This window comes from Aythya ferina (genome assembly GCF_964211825.1).
Source record: "Aythya ferina genome assembly, chromosome: 5".
In the NCBI taxonomy this organism is placed as follows: domain Eukaryota; kingdom Metazoa; phylum Chordata; class Aves; order Anseriformes; family Anatidae; genus Aythya; species Aythya ferina.
In genome coordinates this window covers 11,667,992-11,689,908 of record NC_140301.1, presented here as the reverse complement: position 1 = coordinate 11,689,908, position 21,917 = coordinate 11,667,992, and the positions used below count along the sequence as shown (strand labels likewise).

The following is a 21,917-nucleotide window of genomic DNA, read 5'->3' as shown; positions in this document are numbered from 1 at the left end:
GCAGACAGGCATATTTCACAGGGGAAGGCACATACACTGGACTTCGCTTAAATTTCATTTAATTTAATTTATTCCATGTCATCTAAGATGAATGTGAGGCTTTATCTTTCGTCCTTGAGCACTGAAGAGACTCCAGTGTATGTATTTATACACGCGTGGCTTAACTTAAACTGTTTAAAATTGCAGAAGGGGAGAAGCAACACTCAGAAGCTGACATTGATCTCAGCTAGAAAGTGGAAACGAACTGTGCTGCCTCTTGGCTGAGGCAAGACCTCTGTTCTGTGAGGCTTCTCTTCCCTTCCTTGTTGATGGTTTAAGTTAAAATGTTCACTATGTCCCCATACAGCACAGTAAAGGAAAATAATGCCATACACATACTACACATGCATAGCGTTACTACAACTTCTGCTTCACAGCTGATCCAGGCAGATTAGGGCTAAGGACGAGGTAAACATTTCATGGAGCAGAAGTATTATGGCCTCTGCTGTGGCAGGCTGTTATGAAAGATTAATAAGATAGTGTTATACATTGATCCTCTGCTAGGGTAAGTTATAGCAGTGTTTAAAACTTAAGGTGGACTGAAGGAAAAGGTAGTGAGGCTTTAACCAAAGTTCTGCCTTAAGAATTCTCTATCAGAAAAAAAGTAGTTTTAACGAATGAAGGAAGTTAGGGGGACAAGTCCTTGAATTATGTAATTCTGTATGAAACAGTAATTTTTTTTCTGTTCAAGTATTTGCAGCACAAGGTGGGTTCTGCTTTGTCAGTTGTTATTTTGAGGACAAGAGAAGATAGAACATTATTGAACTCAAAATAATCTAGCTCATCTCTGTAATTGTGAATGGGTTTTCCAAGGTTTGAACTTGATTTTTTTTTTTTTTTTCAAGCTACAGTTTCTTCTACTACCTTTCTTCTGTAGCAGGAGTGGTTTGGGGATGTTCAAGAGAGGTGGAACTCCCTCCTAGAAGTCAGACTTCACATTGCAGCGGTGAAGAGCTGGTGCTTTAGTAACTATGCGTGATTTCTGTCACGAGCTGTTTTACATAGATACAAAGCCTTTGGGCAAATAGTGAAGAAACTTAATGTTAGGCTTGAAGCCTGTCTGCTATTAAGAGAACCTATTTGCTGTGTGTAGCACAGCAAGCATCAGGCTCGAATTCTGAGAACAGAGCAGAGGCAAGGTAATATTACCTAGTCTTACTGAAACTGGCTGTTAGTGTGAGGCCCAAGCTATGTAACTTCTCCATTCCTTAACACCTCAACTGCAGTTCATGGAATAGTCTAGGTACTTCTAATCCCAACTATCATGAGCATTTTCCTCTAATTGGTATAGGGAAGCTCTACAGAGAGTTGAAAAAGGGAGACAGAGGTACTTAAATGTGCCTTTTCGGTGAAATATCATTATGCCTTTGTTCAGATTATACACACCCCTAAAAAAAGAGTCCAGTACAGTGTGTTACTCAACTCCAGTAATTTAATTAAACAAAAAAACTGCCAAAATTTGACAGTTTGATGTAAGTTGAATCTGAACAAATTGATTTTACAATGCAGTATAAATAATTCTTAACTTATATAAAACTTGATTAAGATTCTTTTTACTAACTTTACAAAAGAGCATTATCAAACATTGGAGCAAAAGAAATTTTAACTATGGTCTTTTTGTTAAAACAAAATATGTACACACTCACAGTATTTTCTTTGTGCAAAATATGTACTGACAGACTGTACCTTTCTGTACAAAGGCAATTTCAGTTACTTTGCATAGCAGAAAAGCAACACAGAAAACACTAGATACATAACATTGCTGCTATAATTCCTTAAGTAAGTCCTTTGGAAAAAATATTAGACACTAACTTTCTCATTAAGAGCCAGTTTTAATTCTAAAGCATTAAGGCTATTCCAGTATTGCAGTCTTGCCAAAACACGTTTTGTCCATAATACAATTCATCGTGTGCAGTGTGTTATCAGTAATTATGCCTGTTAACACAGTCAGCAATTTGATATCCCCAAACTAGTCTTCTGACACTTCAAGTTTTCGTTGAGGAATATATAGGGTTCCTTGAGAGGTTCTGTCAGTACCATCTGAGTTTGCAGACAGTGTAGATACTGTGTTTGGCCCTCCTGGTGTGCGGAAAAACATTTCTGTTGTTGTCTGGGGCTCTTCGGGTTCCTTTGGAACACTAGGCTAGAGAGGAGAGAGAGTTTACTTTCATTTAAGAAAAAAAAAAAAGTGAATTACAGTTTTAGGTTTCTGCAGGATATTAGCAAACAGTTTCCTGAAATTTTTAAATTAACAACTCTACAGAGAGAAATAAAACTATTTATTTTCCTTGAAATATGTATGTCTATACAAAATGGATTAAATAGAGAAACTGCTTTCTCAAATCTCCTATTTTTAGCTCAAACAGACCTTAGGCAATACAGCATTATATATATTACACAGAGAAAACTCCATAGGAAACAAGATTCTGTTATAATGCTCTGCTATCCTATGAATAAAAGCTACAGTTAAGTAGAAGTAGTTGAGAGTAAATTAGGAAAGTATTGACAAGGAAAGACAAAGTAACAGATCTGTTACTTTAAGGATATATTATCTCAGGTTCATCCAAAATCTTCTAAGACAGTTGTCTCTTCACACCTTATCATTCTCCAGCTGGCTCCACATCATCAACAACTAGGATACGTGTTCTTCCTTTGTAACCTCTCACTTACATTGTACTTATGCTAGTCTTCACTGCTTTTTGTGGTCACTAATGATTTATAAATCAAGATGGAAAAAAAATTGGTTTAAAAAAATTTACCTGCAGAAAGGAATTACTGCACTATTATTTCCCACTGGGCACGTAGTCAAAGAAGTTGCGATGTTTTTACTTACCTTTTCCTCTTGTAAGTTCATGTTTTCTGAGCTGTGGTTACTATTTTCTGCTTTTGGAGAGATTGGTACATGCTGAAGAACGGGATTTGCAGGAACTTGCATACCAGCAGGTATTAGTCCTACATGTTGCAGTGTAAAGTTCAGAACTGAAGAATTTGGATTTTGGGCAGAACTGGTGTCGCTTGAATTGAGACAGGAGTTGCTTAGTACAGGTGCAGCAGCAGCTATAGAAGTTGGTGACAGCATTATATTCAGGGATGTTATGTGAAAAGCAGGAATGTTAACTGCTTTCAGTTCAGATGCTGTCACTGGAATGACACCTGAAACAGAAAAATCAAGTGTTGAAGGAATTAAGAATTGAGGCTCTTACACTGTGTCTTCTGGACCTGAGTAGGATCAGTCTGGCTCATTGTCCTTTGAACCAGATAACTGTGTACTTCTCTTGTTTAGTACTCACCAGCAGGGGGTGAGCTGAAGGAACTGTGCTGTAACGAACATATCCCAGCTTTCTCTTTATTAGAAAGGCTTGCTTTATTGCCATGGTGGGTGCACTGAGTAAGAGGAATAAGGTAGCCAGATGGAAAAAAGCTCTGAAAAAGAAAGACAACGACACACCTTTACCCCAAAGATGTAACAAACACGCAAGTATTTCTACAAAGTTGTATTCCCCTTGCCACCACCTTATTCTTTATCCTCCCTATGACCAGGATCCTATATTCCATGCCTGTACTAACTTCTGACTGAAGATAGTCTCAGCCACACATTGCCAAACAAGGCTGTTCAAGTCCCCAGAAATCAACTGGCTCAATTCCCAGATGATATCCTGGGAGAGGAACTGTCAGTCCACACAGTACAATTAGGCTTGACAAAAGAAATCCTTATGTGGAATACTACTTTTGGACAGAAGAAGCACCTGGACTCTGTAGTCATCATGTCATCTCATTCCAGGATTGTGTTTTTTTTACGACATTGTTTGACATTGTGACAATCCTTTTGCTTTTACAAGGTCTGTTTTTGTCAGCAGAACTGTTCTTGATATTCAAGTTCTCTGTAGCAGGAAGTCTTAAGTGCAGAACACAGAATTTTACATAGATTCCACTGTAAATGAAAGTATTTGAAATGAAATGCACACAAACAACAGTCTAGGAAGGTATAGTATCTTAGCATTGCCTCTGTCTGCTTAGGCTTAGTTGTCTTCATCCCAATCAAAGCCTGAAAGTCATTTTACTACTTCTTATGTGTGTACTTAATTCAGACATAGAATGTCTGAATTAATGTCTGAATGTCTACATTAAGTAAGTTTTTTTCTTAAAGCACACTAAAGATAATCCAACTAAAGGCAGTCTATATAGATGTAGTTCATTACAATTCTGTTTCTTTTGCAAATTGTTCCAAGTAGTGTTTTTCTAGGTAACAACGATCTGTTGCGGTCTCTGACAAAGCTTACCTCATGAGCAGGAATGGCAAATGCCACAGGAATGTCTTGTTTAGGTTTGGTTCTGGTGTCATCTTCTGGAGCATCTGCTCTTTTACATTGGTCAGAGCAACTTGTCACACTTAGGTCTAATGTTTCAGATTCGTTCTGTTTCTCTTCCTGTAAATTGTCCATTTCACGATTCATTTGTAAGCCACTGGAAGGTGGTCTTTCATTTTTAACGGACTCTCCCTTTAAAAAAAGTATATATGAAAACAAAGGTAGACATTGGGAAGGACTTGACATTCTCAATTACAGGTCTACGACAACATTCATATGTTTGAAAAGAGAGTTTGTGCTATAAAAACTTGTAGTCAGTAAGAGAAACAGTTCTATGTGATCCCCTCTTGCTCCTTCACAGCAGGCGGATAGTTGGTACCACACACAGCCACACCACTCTGGTAACATTTCACAGCTGTTTTGACAAGCACAATTTAAAGCAGACTGATAATTTACAGACACTAAAACATTCAGCAACTGAGGAGTGGAAAATGATCCAGACCTAGTTTCTACAACCACATCAAGTCTATCTGAACCTCTTGTTCTCTTACTGTGCTGTATTATTATGCCTAAAACGTTAACAAAGTACAACGCTGGATAGAAATACTTAGAAGGTGTCAGGATGTGGGGGATGTTACCTGTCCAGTAACTCTCATGAGTCTACTTTTCCTCCCAACACCTTCAAAGCCAAGAATGAATGTCAGCCCTTCTACAAAGATGAGTAACCTGAACTGCTCCAGAATCATATTCTTAAGTGGGTAAGTCTTGAAAAAATGTTTTGGGAGTTGTTTCTTTCTGAAGATATCTGTACACTTTGACACCTTCTCAGAAACAGCAGACAATTACAACTTCATCTTTTAACTGTTTGCATACCCTCCAAAATTATTCCTCAAAGGTAAAAGAACAGGTATTCTGAAATTCCAGTACAGAATATTTATACTGCAAGAGTTATACAAGTCTGTAGCACAAATGCCTCTATAGTCAGCTAAAGGATTATGTATTTATAAGGTTACTCCCTTGTCTGGCTTCTTTACGATTAATTTACAAATTGGACAACATTGGGCAGGCTCCTAAACCAGTTTGAAATAAGAAGGTGGCACCATCTTTAGGCTATAGAACAGGTTAAAAACCAAACAAACAAACAAAAAACTTACCACAGAAGTATCAAGGCTTTCCTCATCACTTCTATACTTTTTAATCAAATTATTCTCTTGTAATGCTTGTGATCTTTTAAGGCACCTCTGTGATGAAGATTCAGATTGCATAGATGTCACGGACTTTGGTGGATCATCTGCAGCTATGTGATTGTCCACTTCCTTGGTGGTTATTTCATTTAAGACTTTTGAATTAATACTCTTAATTCCTGTCACATTAGCACATGGTAGAGGCTGTAACGTGAAACTTGGGCTGTATGTTGTCACAGTGTGGGCTTGGGAAGGATGCAGGTATATTGCGTATGAAACGCCAGAATGAGTCTGAGGTAGTATTACTGGTGATACTGAACTGTGGCTCGGAGGTAAGACACCTAGTGGCTGAGTGAGAACTGACTTCTGAGAGGGTGCTGCAGTGTGAGTTTCGGGCTTGGGGGCTACCTCAGGTGAGGACGGATTATTTTCCAAAGTAGATCTTGGCAATTTCATTTTCATCCCTTTTGCTTTCCTTAAGAAGAAAAAAAAAAAAGAAACTAACAAATATGCCCAAACATGTATTTTAATACCTTCATTCAGAAATACCCTAATTATTTTCTGTAATACTAAGACTTAACACGAACTTGAGTGTCTCAATCCACTGAACAGAAAATAGTAAGTAAAAAAAAAATAGCCTGCACTATCAGGGCTTATTGTTTTTTGCAGACTATTGCCTGACTCAAAAGAAGTATAGTTTGAACTTAATGGTCAGTGACAAAATACAACTTGTCAGTATAACACTTCTGCAAACTTACTTTGATGGTCCTTCCAGCTGATGTTGAGCGATTGCTGCAAGCTGAGACATTTTACTTGTGTAAGCTGATAAATTTTGATCAGTACCTGCTGCAAGGGGGAAAACAAAACAAATGATGTATCAAACGTGTAAGTTTTCTACCTTGAGATGGCATTATTTAATATGGCATACACGTTTAATGAGAAGAAACTAAGACTCCGTGCTATCTATAAACTCCAACCCAGACTTGATTTGATCAGTTGGATGGTAACTTACATCAAAAAAATATTAAAGCCTCAGTTTTTTTTTTTTTTTTTTCTCCCCTCCGAAGAAGACACTTAACAAGAACACAAACATGGATAGGTAATTTTCTGGCAATTTTATGGAAGACAGAACCGCTGAGATAGCAAGATATAAAATGTAGCTTCCGCAACCAGCCACAGTTAAAAACAGTTCATAGAGAAAGATACAACATCTAGAGAATAAACTATACTGCACAAAGTTTGTAACCAGTAATGTTTACATTGCAACTGCAACAGCACAGCACAGGCTGTGATGGGATTTCATCCATTAAAACTAGAAAGAGTTCTAATAATTGCAGAGCTTATTCACTGAACATGGATTATTTTAGATTTGTTTTCACTATCAATATTCTAATGCATCCATTTTACAGGGAATATGTATTTCTGCCATCTTGTCTATTTCAGACTTTTTCAAACATATTTTTGTTGTAAGCAGGCATACTCATGCATCCCCATCTCCTATGAGATGATGGCAAGCCTGGATATTTAATGCAAAACTCTATGTCCAAGTCAGAAACATACTCAGGAAAAAAAAACAAACAAGAAAACAAATGCAGTTTGTAGCTACGTACTTGTGCTTATTTTAACTGGACTGGCTGGAGCAGATTGGATCTTCCTTCTATCATTTTCTATACTTTTAACTAACTTTATTAGGGACGGATGCCGAGTGAAGTTCTGCTTGACGCTTGAAGGAAAGAGATTTTTTGAACACTGCTCTCTGGAAGCGATGTGTTCTGAAACATGTGGAATGGAGGTTGCAGAAGTTGTTTCAAGTTTTGTGTCTAAAAAGCAGAAGAAACAGAAGAGTAAGTATGTATCACATGCAGATCCAGTAATGAAAAGCAATTATTTGCACCTAGCTTATAAATATTGAAGTACTAGCAGCAGCAAAAATGGAAATGCAAGAGTCACGATATAGGAGTATGTGCTATGTGGAAATATATTGGACATTCCAAGAAATACTAATGTGCTATGTTGTTGAGGAGCAAGTACAATGTGACTGTCAAAGACTCTCTGCCTAGTTTACTGTCTTTTGGTAAAAGATTTTCAAAATGAAGAAGAAAGCCCAACAATCAGCAGATCAAAAGAAAATGACGTGTAACCTACCCTGAATACTTGGCAAGACCTCAGGTCCCGTCCATTTGAATGCTGGTTTCCTACCTCTCTCCTCTGTAACGTGAACTTTCTTGATAAGCTCAAGGCTACTGAGAACATTTGCTATGTCATAAAGTCTTCTAATTTTGGCTGAAATAAAAGAAAACAAATGTAAGTTGTAGCGATTTTTATTAGCAAGATACCATGGATCAGATTAAAAATCTGACAATGGCCTTTTAGCAGCTGAAAGGAAAAACCTTCCTAATTTATTTATGAAAATTATTTTATGGTACAGGCATTTGTGCTATAAAATAACGTATCATAAAATTTGAAGTGGAATGACATAAAGATCTATAAATCTATATAGTGGTAAAAATATTATGCTAAATGTAGAAAAACACATTTTCAAAACAAGTTAGACCTTGTATACTGGCCAAACCTACACAAATTCTATAGTGAAAACCAGCAACATCTAAAGCAGGTGTACATATGCAAGGAAGAACATGAAAAGCATGGAGAAGAGACACACTGAACTCCAACAGGATGATCATTCTGCGTGTTTTTAACTGTGTTCAGGTTCAACCATTATGAAAAAGTTTTAGGCAGTAGTAGAACCACAAGTGAATTGTTTAACCACTCAGAATGTGCTTAATCCAAAGCTTCTGCTACTGAAAATTTAAAGTCTAGCAAGTCACAGAACTTCAGACTGTGCTTCTTAACCAAGAAGATGGTAAAATGTGATACCGTAAGTATTAACACATGGATGGCACAGCATGAAAACGTTAGCAAGACATAGATGTTATGGAGGAAGAAGAACAAATGAAAACTAACAAAAAAACACTACCCACACGCACTGTTTTGCCAAGATGCAATGGAAAGGAAATTATGAACTGAAACCAGCGAGGACCGGTCTGTTGCATAGTTTCACCAAAAAAAAAAAAAAAAAAAAAAGCCTGAGAAGCAAGGAAGGATGTAATTTTCAATGAAATGTGAAATTAATTCTTAATGCCTCAAGAGCAGGCACATTTTCAATTAATATAGATATACCGGCCTGGACCTAGAAGTACCTTTACGTTTGAATGGTGAGCAAGAGGAGGAAACGTGCAGGGAACTGAAAGCAGGGCAAAAGAATGAAGAAATAATTGGCAGTTACAACATGGGGTTTCGCTTCCTCAAGCGTTTAAGCTATTAACAAGACTTCTAAAGCATTTCTTTAGATTTCCATCGAGTAAGTTATATGACCAGAACACGGATTTGCATGATGCTAAGAAACGTTTGCTGAAATGATGCCCATCTCTGTCACAGATTGCTGGAGAAATCGTTACTGATAAGCGGACGTTACTTCACCATGAGAGGATTCCATGGACTTCTCTTACATGGTGTGTATGAATGACAGTGTACAGGTGGATCCCTAATAAAAACTGTGCACGGAGCTTATTGGGTTTTTGGAAGTTCAAATACAAATGGTAGTAAGATGACAACATTTTATACTACATAATCTTGTACTAGATATAGCTCATTTAGCTTACACTGTGTGTTTCTATTTAAAGCATGATCAAAAAGCAAACAGGAACAGTAGCATTTTACTTACTTTTGAACTTGCTTTTATCTAAGTCTTCTAACTGATCTTCTCCAATCAAGATTTTAGCAGCAACTTCAAGGCTTACTATTTGAGGAGTTGATACAAGAAACAGCATCACAAATTTCTGACTCATCACTCGTAAAGACTTGTCTTTCCTGCTATTTACTGATGCTGCAGCAGACAGGAAAAAAGGATTAAAGCAGTAAGTGATGTGGCAGCTACAAACGCTTTTAAAAACACCGAAGAAATCTGCCAGTAACAATGCTGAGAACAAACAGTACGGCAATTAGGCAGGACCAACACGGACTCCAGCATTGAGTCTCTACATGGCAAGAATCAGGTAATTAGGTGGATAGCATGTCTAACTACACAGCAGAGTGTGTGGTGTCTCCCTTGGTATACCTTTCCTATCATCTGTCTTGGACTCTCAGAGATGTTTAACTGTAGTATAACAAATTTATATTTGTTATACAACAAATACAGAAATGTATTTTGTTACACAAAATACATTTCTGTTTTTCATATATAAATACATAAATATATAAATACATTCTGTTTTTGTTATACAACAAAAACAGAAGTTTAACTGATGTATAACAAATTTAACAAGCGTTAGTGAGCATTTCTCCCATGAATCAAACCTAAATTTTAAAAATTAATAATTGATGGTGTCATGTAGACTTTTGGCTTCTGAAACATCCTGCAGTTTGATTATATGTTGAGCGTGTTTGTTAGTTTCACCTGTTGTTCCCCCCTTGTTCTTGACTCCTAAAACTAAAACGTGTAAGAATCAAATAGGACAACTAGAAGAAAGTAGAGCCTTCCTCCAACCACGAACAGATGTGGTGCTTTTCAGGCAGTAGTGTTTTAGAAAAAAATACCAATGTTTTTTTCATGGGCATAGATACTTATAATCATGAGTACATATTCTTCTTGGCATTGTAGAGAAATATTACCAGCACGAAATTCCATTCCTGGGAGCTCGACAAAACACATTTCTGAATTCTCATTTGAGACAAAAGACCTCGGCATTTCTTCGTTTCTTTCACCATCTAAATCAAATTCATGCTCATACTCTCTTTTCTTGATCATCTGAATTTGTTGTGTGTATTTGTTCTCTTCTCCAACTTTTTTCAAGGTCTGCAAGGTTTTGGTGAGATTATGTCGCCCGTGCCAAGCATATCTGTTTTTGGCAAGGCGTCTCACCATGTGTAGGCTCTCTAGCACGTTCACGATATCATATATTCGTCTACGTTCAACATCTAAAATAAAGAAAAAAAAAAAGGAAGATCAATATGATATCTTTACTACATAAAATACTTTATTTCATTCATTTACCTGATACACAGCTTGCACAGAAAAATGAAGTTTCTCATACTTCTCCCTCCTAATATAATTCTCAGGTGTTTTCACCAACTCCTATGTACCAACTTGACAGAAAATAAATCTTACAGATCTTGCGGGCAAGAAAACAATTCTTGCTTCAGACATGGCAAGGACTTGCTCTTCCAGACCAAGTTATTCTTGTACTTGTATGTCTTGTATTGTAGACCAAATTCTTCTTGGTCTAGAGTACAGCTTAAGAACTAAAGCTCACCGTTACCAGTAATGTCATTAGATGGGTCTCAATACAGACTAAAGAAAGCATTTTTAATTATTCACTGCATCAATTTTAGATTGCCTTGTTAAATACTGTTGGAAACTCACAGTAAAAAACATACTGGCCTTTTCTGTTGTCTATTCAATTCTCATTTTTGAGTAGGTGTTTTTTAACAGATGATATTTTGTACAGAAGTGTATGGATAGAATTTGCAGTTCATCCAATCTGCAGGATACTGTATTCTTATAGCTCTTACAAGAAGAAAAAGCTTCAGCTGCTAGCAACTTGGACTCTCAACAGATCATTGGTGCGATACAAGATAGCAGAAAGTAGTTTCTTGCTTTGATGTCATGATTGGACAGGAAACTGTGGGCTCAGCATCAGAAATGTTAGCTCCTGCCATAGAAAAGTCAGCCACGAATCTTAGCCATCGTTTCTAGGTTCAAAAAATGCAACTGGTTATTTGTGGTATCTGCAGTAATGTAGATGTTTAATCTCAAACATTATTCAGAGGGTCTTGATTCAGTTCACTAAGTGAACCTGAGCTTCTTAAAAGAACTGTGGTAAGAACGAAGGCTGTAAAGCTGTGTTTAGGTAAATGTGAGCATACACAGTGAGCATTCAAAATGTTATGGAGCAAGAAAGTAATAAGCACAGAAGGGTGGTTTATTGGCACATTTGCATGAGGACGTTTAATGGCATATACAGCAACTTACTGAGCTCTTCGGCTACTTCGTCAAGGCAAATGTAAGTGTTCTCTGCAGTGCTGGGGTAATCAGGGTATCGGGCTAGGAATTTATGACACAGTAACCCTAGGCTTTTCTCCTTGCGACTTGGTTGCAATTTTTCATATTCATCGCCAGAGAAGTGCTCCTATGCAGAAATAAGAAGAGACCTTGAAACATTTTACACCAAGCGTGTGAATGTATACATTGAACAGCTTGGTTGTGGGCAGCTGTGGAGGAAACATTCTGGGCGTTGTGTGTAACAGTGTGACGCTGTTGGCTACATTTATAAAGGCTATACAGTCAGAGCTGGAAAGGAAGAGTTGCGGCGTGTTGGCTTGGAGGTTTTTATACGGAATAGTCTTCAGCTAAGGATTTTTTTTTTTTTAAAGAAGAAGAGGAGACCTTGAGAGCATACCTGCGTGCAGCACTGGGGCTGCAGGCCGTCCCCCGCGGCGCCTGACAGCTCCTTCCTGCGCTCCCGGCTGCGGATCTCGGGGCTGGCGGCGCTGATCAGCACCTTCAGGTTGGCGGTGGGCGTCCAGGGCTCCGCGGGCAGCCCGTCCTCGGGCTTCGGCGGGGTGGCGAGCGGCTGGCAGCCGGGCTGCAGCTCCGCCAGCACGGAGGGCGAGGCGGCCGCTTGCTTCCGCGGGGTGCCGGGCGGGGCGGGACGGTTCTCCTGCGCCACGGGGAGCGGAGCGCGGTCAGGCGCCGAGCCGCGGGGCTGCCGGCCCGGCCGAGCCCTGCCCGAGCTCCCCCCGCCGCCCCCAGCCCCCTACCTTGTCCTTGTCCCTGTCCTCGGCCGCCTGCATCCTGCCGGGGGCACGGCGCTCGGCCTGCGGGGACACAGCCGTGAGGCGGCGGCGCCCCCCCTGCGGCGCCCACCGGCGCCTCCCGCCTCTGGGCCCGGCCCGCGCCCAACGGCCCGGCCCCGCCCCGCCCATTGGGTGCTGCTGGCGGGCGGGGCGTGGCGGGAGCCGCTTTAAACGCCGGGCGCTGCTGCTGCGGCGGCGGCAACAACACCGCCCCCAGCAGCAGCAGCAGCGGCAGCAGCGCCGATTTGAATCGAAGGCGCTGAAGCCGCCCAAGGCAGGGCGGGGCGGGCCAGCCAATGGGCGCGCGGCGCCGAGGCCCGCCCGGCCAATCGGCGCGCGCCCTCCTGCCCTCCGCGGCCCAGGCTGGGGGTTGGCGGGCTGGCGGCGCGGGAACCGGCGCGCGCGGGGCGGTGGCGAGGCGGGAGCCGGGTGTGTGTGGGGGGTGAGCGCGCGGCGAGCGCGCGGCGCTCCCCAACGGCCGCAGCGCGCGGGGGGGGGCGGGGCCAGTTCTCTCCCCTCAGCCCCCCTCACCTCAGCTCCCCTCAGTAAAGCGCCGGGGCTGGCACCGGTGCCCGGTTCGCCGGCGGCGTCCCTGCTGCCTCACCCCGGGGCTCCTCACACACGGTGGCTCTCCCGAGGGGGTTCTGCGTGTGCCCGCCAGCTCCCAGCCCCCGCCAGAGCCCCGCCGTGAACGTGCGGCTTTACCTGTGCGGGTTGAGGCGGAGTTAACTCGGAGCCGCCTCACGGGGGTTAAAGATCGCGTGTGGTGTGCCCCGGTGGATCAACCGAGCCCCGGGACGATAAACCGGGATTACAGCGAAGTTGGTAAATGAGTCAGGAGTGCCCAAAGTGCAGGGCTGCTGCTGCCTGAGCGCTAGGTAAATACGCGTTCTGATCTCCCCCACAGATAAGTGTTTTCTTCAGCAGCCTGAGCTATGCGTTATGCTAAAACCAGCCCTAATCTGCTTTGCGTGCCCTGCTCACAGTTATACTTGTACAAACACGTTGTCAACGGCTTGGTTTGAGCGTGGTCACGAGGCAAAGTCCGTCCTTTTATACCTGTGTGCTCTCTGGATGCGGTGCTGGGCTCCTGTCAGGCTGAATTTCAACTATTGGCTCCCGTAACGAGATGCACAAAGAGTTGTGCTGAAATAACTCTCGCCAGGTGATCCTGCGTGTAAAATCTTACCACAATCTGCCCCGCACAGCACGAAGAGGCAGCCAGTCAATTAATGTGTGCTATCTCTTTTTTCTGATTAATGTGACTCTTTTGATCTATTCTACAGGCAAAATGCCAGAATTTGAACTCATTACAGAAAAAAAAGATATTAATTCTTACGCATCATTTCATTATCAATGACTGTAAATGCCTGAAGGGAAGATGCAAGCAAGGCAGAGCCAGGCTCTTCCCAGGGGTGGCTGGTGACAAGAAGAGGCAATGGGCATGGACTGGCAGGCAGGAGGCTCCCCATGAACATCAGGGAGCACGTCTGTGCTGCGGACTGTCCTCCAGGAGGTTGTTCACAAGCCATTAGATGTGGTCCTGGGTACCCTGCCCTTCTCTGGTGCCCCTGCTCGAGCAGGAGATGGGGACAGATGGACACAGAGGTGCCTTCTCACCTCAGCCGTTCTGAGACCTGTAATCGTCAGTATTGCTGAGTGTGTGTCTCCACTGGAAAATGAAAAAGGCAGCACTGATTTTATGTGAATTTAAAAGATTTGGTGTTTTGTACGACCTGTTGGGCTTTCCTGCCCACTGCCTGGTCATTTTTTCAGGCTGCTTTCCTCAAGGAACTGTTTTGCAATTACCCTTTCTGGGGCTGTGTTTGTGAATTTGCAAACAGCAGTCACCTGTGGAAGCAGGAAAAGTGCCTGAAATTAAGCATCCAATTCTGTTGATGAAATACAGCTTGTGGGAATCCTTGCAAGTGATGCTGTGATTACATATATCTTGTAATTGTTTCCTTGTAGGACTTCGTTTTCTTAATCAAGTGAATTTTAAAAGCAGTAGATAACAATCTTAAATTATTTATGCCTTAATATGTGCCTGACGGGGACCTAGGTGAACCTGCAATTTTCTGCAGGTATGAATTCCTAGTCAAGCTTGTGATGTAAGTATACCTTGAAATACTGCAAAAGTCTCCCAGAGTTAAAACGAGTATTTGGTATTTTAAGTATGGATAGGAAAATTCATTTATCCAAAAACAATGAAAAAAGGAAGAGTAGATTCTAAATTAAAATGTAGTGATTGAAAACCGCTATATTTTCCTTATTCCGATGTTTCTATAAATTTCTTCAGTCACTTCAAAATTCTGCAGTAATTAGGATTATAACTTTTTATACTCAGCTGTTCTCATCTTTGCTCAGGGTTATGTTGTAACAAAAATATATCTTCGTTTCAGGACTACCGATAAAGTTTTCCAGCGTGTGAAGATAACTGAGGACCGTCTCTCAGGAATGGCATCATCACTTGTGCTCGCTAGAGGTCAGACTTCTTTTACTCCTTTGTGTCTACTAAGAGACGGCTGATGTATCACATGGTTGTGCTTGAGGCGCTGTTACATATCATACTACCCAGAAAAATTACACGATTAATTTCATACAGCCCATAACACAAAATACTTAAATTATTAAAAATGACTTTCAAAGATGAAACATTTGCAGTAGAGAATCAATGGCAAGTAATGTGACAGGCAGGTTTTCGGTCGGCCGCAATGTCTAGAAGTGATCTGATGTATTCTCTCCACCCCATACCTCTATAGGTGGGGGCATGCAGCCCACGCAGCCTGGGCAGTCAGTAAGATCAGCTGTGCAAGAGACATATGCAAATTGAATTGCGTTTAGGTACCCAGAGGAGTCACTGCTGACACTTTCCTTCCCTGGAACTGGTGCCCTTGAGGAGGGAAAGCAAGGCTAATGCTTGGCAGCTCCTATCTGGCTGCTGCAGCAGCACAGAGGCAGCTGGGTGCAGGCTGCAGCACCCGGGAGCAGTAGGTGGCAGTGGCTGATCCAGAAAGTGCTGCGGCATGCTGCTCTCTAGCCTTACCTAATTTTGTATTCATTAGTCTGCGTGAAATTAAATCATATTAAGGCATATTATTGCATGACTTGATTCAATTTTACTTTAGCTTATTTGCTATCACTTGTTACATTATCTTCTGAAACAAGGGAAATTAAATCAGTTGGTCGAAATCTTAGGTGAAAGCTACAAAGGAAACAAGCATTGCGGAAACTGTAATTCCTTGAAAACAAATGTTTTTTTAAGCATGCTAATTTCAGGCAGTGCTAATTAAAGCCTTATGCATGCACCAGAAACTACACTGGAAGAATATTAATAAGATGGTGCAAAGAAATGTAGTGCTTAGGTGTTTCGCTTCTGCAGGTATGTTTTTTCCTGTTGTGGTGGTTTATCAGGAAAAGAAGATAACAGCACAGAACCAAATGCACCTGAGGTTCAACAGGGCACTGAGCTGTTAGCACTGTTACAGGGCATACAGAGCAAAGAGTTTAGAGTACTAGAGGTACAAAACATGTTTCTACTTCAAATGCTCTTGTAGTCTTGTACTCTTTGTAGTCAAACATCTTACAGGGAATCACATCCAAATTATTTTAGTGTATTAAACATAAATTTTGTTATTTCAACATTTGAGAGATGAGCTGTCTAAGTGAGACTTATGGCCAGGTAAGTGAACTGGTGTTTTTAAGCATGGAGAGGATTGCTACTTGCCAAAAAGAAACATACAGACAGATCTTTCACTGTAAATGTTACTCCTTGATCCAAATTTAAAGCACAAATTTGAGCAAAGGCCTGTTTACTTCATGTCCTTCAACTAATGAATTACATTTAGAAGTATATTTTTAAAGGGAAAACTACATTGTGTGGTTTCCACCTCACTTACTGAAGTCAGAAGTTCATGGGTCAGCCAGAATACAGGCTCATCACTGTTCTGAAAATACATTGTTGTAACGGTGTCAGAACCCACAGCACTTCTACCAAACCTGCAGATCCATTGCACATTTCATGTGTTGGTTGTACAAGGATCTATCCTGATGTCTCCCATGTTCATCAGCCCAAGCTTCTGCATGTTAGATATCCTCTCAGCACTGGTGATTGAGAGGGTGCTCATGAGGAGAGGAACAATAAAAAAAGGGTTGAGAAGTGTGTAAAAAGTGAAAAATGTCACTGTCATTTGCATACAAATGAAGAAGTTATGAGGGGCTGTGATGGTATTCATTTCCAGCTGTGGAACGTTGAAAAGAGGTGTTCTCTCACTGCTAGGTAGGTATCACGAGGGAACATTGTTATAGGTGATGTTACAAGCTTTGTCGTGCTACCCCAAAGGTTACTGTTACATACAGGTCAAGCTTGAGTGATATTATTAGTGTCTGACTTTGCAATTCCACCAGAAATTTGGAATGACTATGCCATTAAAAGGTAATTCCCTGCCAAAATATTATATGTGGTAGAGCAAAAATAAATAGAGCTTGTTATTATATTGTTGTTTGCAGGAGCCTTTGGAAGACCCGATTTCCTTAAGTGTTTGTGCTACTGAAATCACTTCCATTTAATTTCATGTAGTTAGTGTAATCAAGAATGGATTCCTATAGCAGTCTACAAAGTTTTTTTTTTCTTTTTCTTTTTTTTTCCTTTTCTTCTATTTTTTCCCTAAAGACCTGATTTTTACTAGGTTCTTACCAAAAAAACAAGTAATATCTAGGTTTATTCAAAAGGTTTCTTACTGCATAAATATGCCCAAAATTAAATATTCTTTCAAACAGCTTCCTAAACATGCTGCACCCCCCTCAGTGCTTTGCTGAGAAATGATACATAATGTTAAATGGCATATCATTGGCAGAATACTTTATACTGTAAGATTAACAAAATAATCCATGCTGACATTGTGCAGACGTTCTTTGCACCTGTGATTCCACTGACCACATTTACAATATTGTTGCACTGAATTGTTTGGTTTAATTCATCTGTTGGAATAATGTTGCATTCATACCAAGGAAGATATTTTCTTCTAGAGCAAACTGACTGGTTTCAGAGGATTTACATTAAGAATGAATTTGGTTCAAGAACGTTAATAGTATTTTCTGTTCAAAATTTTTCTCCATTTCAATGAAATTCTTCCCCAGAGTTTTTGTACCATGTTATATTTGAAGCTTGCTTCTTTGAGTTTGCTCTTCACATGTCTTGCTTTAAACCTTCTGGCCAGCTTTGCCTTTCACCTTTTCATCACATAGTGCTTCTTGCTCTGTAGGTTCTCTTGCTCTAACTTCTGATGGCTTATTTGCTTCACACTAATTTTCTTTTAAGCCTGCTCTTGGAAAATCCCAGCTGCGAGAGGTGTGTTCTTGCAGTCTGTCAGCACACCGATGGGCATGTGATAGGTACCCGCATGGGGGCACGAGCGTGCATTAATTTGAAGTTTGAGATATACTGGTGAATGCATTGAGCAGGGAGTCAGCGTTCCATCTTCCTACTTGGAAGGATTACTTACTGAATGATACTGAAACTTGAGAAGTCTGGCATTTTCGGAGGTACTCAGCACCATGTGCCCTGTGTTCACTGATCCTCATAGTAAATATGTCTGAAAGACTGCTAATTTGTGCTGTGGATTCCACACTGTGGAAAGGGTAATAAAATTCCTTACATCTTGGAAATAACATGTATTATAACGGCATAAAGGAAATAGAGTATTTGGAGTTTCTTCTGTGTACAATTAAACTCGATTTTGTTGAGTTAAAAACACTTTTCTTTCCATTAGCTAATTTTCCTGTATCCTCTCTGTGTGGAGGGAATTATTCAGCGCTACAAAGATAACCTTTTTCTTTTTCCCCTGAGAGAATGCTGATTGAGTGCAGTAAATCCACCACAAAGCCTATAATATCTGAAATAAACTTTACTTGCACCTGCCATCTTCTGTTCCAAATGCCATCTCCATTGAAACACTTCTCTATATTCTGGATATAGCATCTTAACCAAGCTGAATTATTTCATCTGCCATGAAGGGATTAAACACGTCAACAGTAATTATCTTTGCCTTATTCTGAGAGTTGTTTTTCCTTAACTATACTCAGAGGTTCATTATGACTTCCTCAGTAAATCTCTTGCTGCATAAATCTATCAAGGTATAATTTGCTGGCATAGTAAGAGCAGAAATGTGTGTCTGCTCTTGCAAAGAGAAGATGGTCAGGGGGTACTTGATCATAAATTCTAGCCCATGTTGTTCTTGTTAAAATCCCAGCTAAATTTATGCTCTGCTTGGATTCTCATTAGGCTTCCATTAAATATATATATATTATACACTATATATAATATATATATATATATAGTGTATATATATAGTGTGTATACATATATAATATATATATACTTAATCTATGAGAGGAGTGAGTTTTGTTATTTGTAGAAAATACTTAGTGCTATAAATTCCAATGAGTCAAGCTGTACTTTAAGAAAAAAGAGCAAGGAAGAAGAATGGCTAAATCAGTCAAACTTTTATAGACTTTTCAAAGACACTACCATCCAGTAATAGTCTCTTAGGCCCTGTGTGTTTCAGTTTATGCAATTGAACAATATTTTGTAGACAATATTTCAAGTGCTATTTTTAGTATTATTTAAAATAGGTATCATTTCATGTTGCTATTAATCAACATTTTTGTATTATGGGGACAGTAAAATGTCCTTTACCAAAGCCAATGAAGATTTTGATTAATATATCACAAAAGGTCAAATAAATGGAAATTATTAATGTCAAGTTTTAAGAGTATTTTTTCAAAAAGATGAAAGCCATTTTCATTTCTTTTGAAAACTGTTTAAAGAAAATATTTGGTCAAATATAAATTAACATAGAACTGTATGAAAAATTAGTCTTTTATTGAAAGGAAACTTGAGTTTATTACCTTTTCACTGTATTCCTACTGAGAGCCTAGCAATTAAGGCTAATAACTAGACAAATACATTTAGGGTGCTCTCTGGGCATTATAATATTGCAGATGAGGTCATTGGCATAGATGGTACTACACAGTACTGTATACCCATGCTCCAAGAAGGCACAGGGGATGATAGATACACATTGCTGCATGCTCATCAAAATGAAATCCAATTTGTTTCATTTGGCAGCCTCATCAATTCTTCACAGAAGCAATAATTCTCTGAGGATATTTTCTTGTGAAGATACAAAGAAGGAGAAAAAAAACTTAGATGCATTTGAATATTCATTTTTTAGCTATCTTGTTCTGTTTTGTTTTGAACTCCGCGGAGAATGCAGGGAAATGTGTGGTGCTCTAACAAAGAGCCCTTTTTCTTCAGAATAATCTGGCACAGGGAAATTTTGCATCCAGTGAAGATTATGATTAACTCGGGTTTTCACTGTGAATTCCCTCCTGGCCGTACTCCAAATCTTGGCCTGTCAGTCAGGTGTAGAGGATTCTGCAGAGTCTGCTCCTTTTTCCCCTGAAGGGACCGATATGGTGTTTAGCCACAATGGAGAGTTGTCCATTAAAATGACAGGGGCCTGGAAAGACGCTGGGCATACCACACTCGTGAGATGAAGCATAATAGACTGTTAACAGTCACGTAGGCACCTTTTTCAAGGGCCGTTTATCCTGAAGAAAGCTTGCTGTGCATCCTCTCAAGTAAAGGGCACCTTTGCATTGTCAGGTTGAGAAAGGGAAGCCTTCTCTTTGTTGCACAGTGTAGTGTGAAATGATGCTCAGCAGCGTGTGCGCGCACCTGACGGGCCCGGCTCTTCCATCCCTGCGTGAAGGGCTGTCAGGGGGCTGGGACTGTCACCAGCTGTTTTTACACCCATTTGCTGTTGTTATTGCTTGGCTGAATTCAGTAGCATCCAGCAGTGTCAGCTGCATTGAAGAATCTGCTTTGGTATTCTTTCTGTTCACAACCACTCAACACACGAGGAAGGTCTGCCAGTAATTCCGGGGTCTGGTGCTAACTCCAGTGAATATTTAACTCAAACTACGTGTGTATTGTTTGGTGTGGGGTAAGAATGGCATGTGTGTGCCCTCACTCTTCAGTTGGAAGGGCTTTCCGTTTCTGACTTGTTAAAAAGCCTGTTGTGCTGAAGCAGTGAAAGAGCTTCAGTGGAAGAAGTGAGTATATTCTCCCGGTGGTTAAGGCCATGCTGAGGAGATACGACAAGGATGTTCACGTCTCATTGTGCAGAGAATTCCAAGCATCTTAGCAGGGAGGATTTCTAGCTGTGTTGTGTGGTAAACAGCAATTGTTACTACTGTAATAAATGGCTCAGTCTGAACTGTATACATTAACCACTCTGTTTTTCTTAGACTTGTAGTTATACAAGGGTATGTAAGACAGAAGGTCACATTCACCATTCCATGCGGCCCTAGCATTGTTCCATATTGACATGAATCAGGTGAACACATTTCACACTACTTAAATGCAGAATATGGTATGGACTGAAAAATCCTGAGGAGAAAGCAGTGCTACTCATCAAAATTACAGAGGCCAGAGAGGGATGGAGGTGAAGCTCCCCAAAAAGTAAAAGTAGATGTACAGAAGGAATCTGTGCCTATTCCTATATGAAGTAGCATGTTACATTTGGGATACTGAGCCACTTTATGCTGCTACTCCTTGCCCTGCAGCTAGTGATAATAAAAATTTGAGTGCACATCCTCACTGCTTTTCATCAAACATCTTTCTGAGATAATACGATAGGAGTACCAAAATAAACATAATTCAACATCATTACATCTAAACCTGCCTGCCTTTAAAAGTATGTTGCAAATATACAGTGTACAAAAGTACGGTCAGACTGCAGATGTAGAAAAGACTCCTTTTCATCTGATTGCCAGTAGAATGTGAATATTAGATGTTATGCTGACAGAATATGACAACTTCTGTTCATATCACTTGAGGGGGGGACGACTAATTATAGTTTCCTTTATGAAATCTATCTACTGTTATTTTCACTCTCAAAACTTATCTTGCTAAATGGTGTAGAACCTTGAACTTGTATGTTTAGAAGTAGCTTATAGTTATTAAATATTTAATTATTTGATGAAACTATTATCCATGATTAGTAATGTCTGTTTTCTGCTGGCACATACAGTGAATTTAAAAAGAAAGCAAAGCATAAACAACACAGTGATCTGGAAAGAAAAGATTTTAAATGAGCTTATGTGTTCTGGTGAAGTGCCACAAGCAAATAAGCAGCAACAATCATTTAATATCTGTTGTCTACGATGAGAATGCCAATCACAAGTAGCTGTGCTAGTATACAATATTCACAAGACTATATGTGCTATTGAAAATTAATAATTTGGGTCTTTTTTTTTTGTGTTTAGTAGTATCAGTGACTACAAGAAGACAATCAATGTGATCATATCCACAACCTTGTGGTCTTTGCTGACGATATATATGTTAGCTAAAATCATTTTTTGCATTAGAGTGAAAGAATTGGGGAAAAAAAGTTATTTAGTTTTAAGATGTTTAAAAGATTCTCCCATCAGTATGTGGAAGGGCATTGAGCTGTACTCTCTTTTC

The 21,917-nt window shown here is 40.2% G+C and overlaps 2 protein-coding genes across 2 annotated transcripts in view; one reads left to right on the top strand and one right to left on the bottom strand.

Moving 5' to 3' along the window:
• The window catches only part of LOC311438026 (acyl-CoA (8-3)-desaturase-like), a 35,168-nt gene extending 27,330 nt beyond the window's left edge, over positions 1–7,838 (top strand). The window contains exons 9-10 of the mRNA XM_084521994.1: positions 187–265; positions 7,223–7,838. The gene's annotated coding sequence lies outside the window, so the exon portion shown is untranslated. The remainder of the gene's footprint in view (positions 1–186; positions 266–7,222) is intronic.
• E2F8 (E2F transcription factor 8) lies at positions 1,454–12,987 on the bottom strand. The gene is made up of 14 exons (XM_084521981.1): positions 12,917–12,987; positions 12,350–12,406; positions 11,989–12,249; positions 11,562–11,718; positions 10,202–10,507; positions 9,255–9,416; positions 7,676–7,813; positions 7,141–7,350; positions 6,289–6,376; positions 5,501–6,005; positions 4,320–4,538; positions 3,330–3,462; positions 2,873–3,192; positions 1,454–2,182 (listed from the first exon to the last, which is right to left on the bottom strand). The coding sequence occupies exons 2-14, from the start codon at positions 12,380–12,382 to the stop codon at positions 2,009–2,011; spliced, it is 2,706 nt and encodes a 901-aa protein (XP_084378107.1). The 5' UTR covers positions 12,383–12,406; positions 12,917–12,987; the 3' UTR covers positions 1,454–2,008.
• Between the last annotated feature and the right edge of the window lie 8,930 nt (positions 12,988–21,917).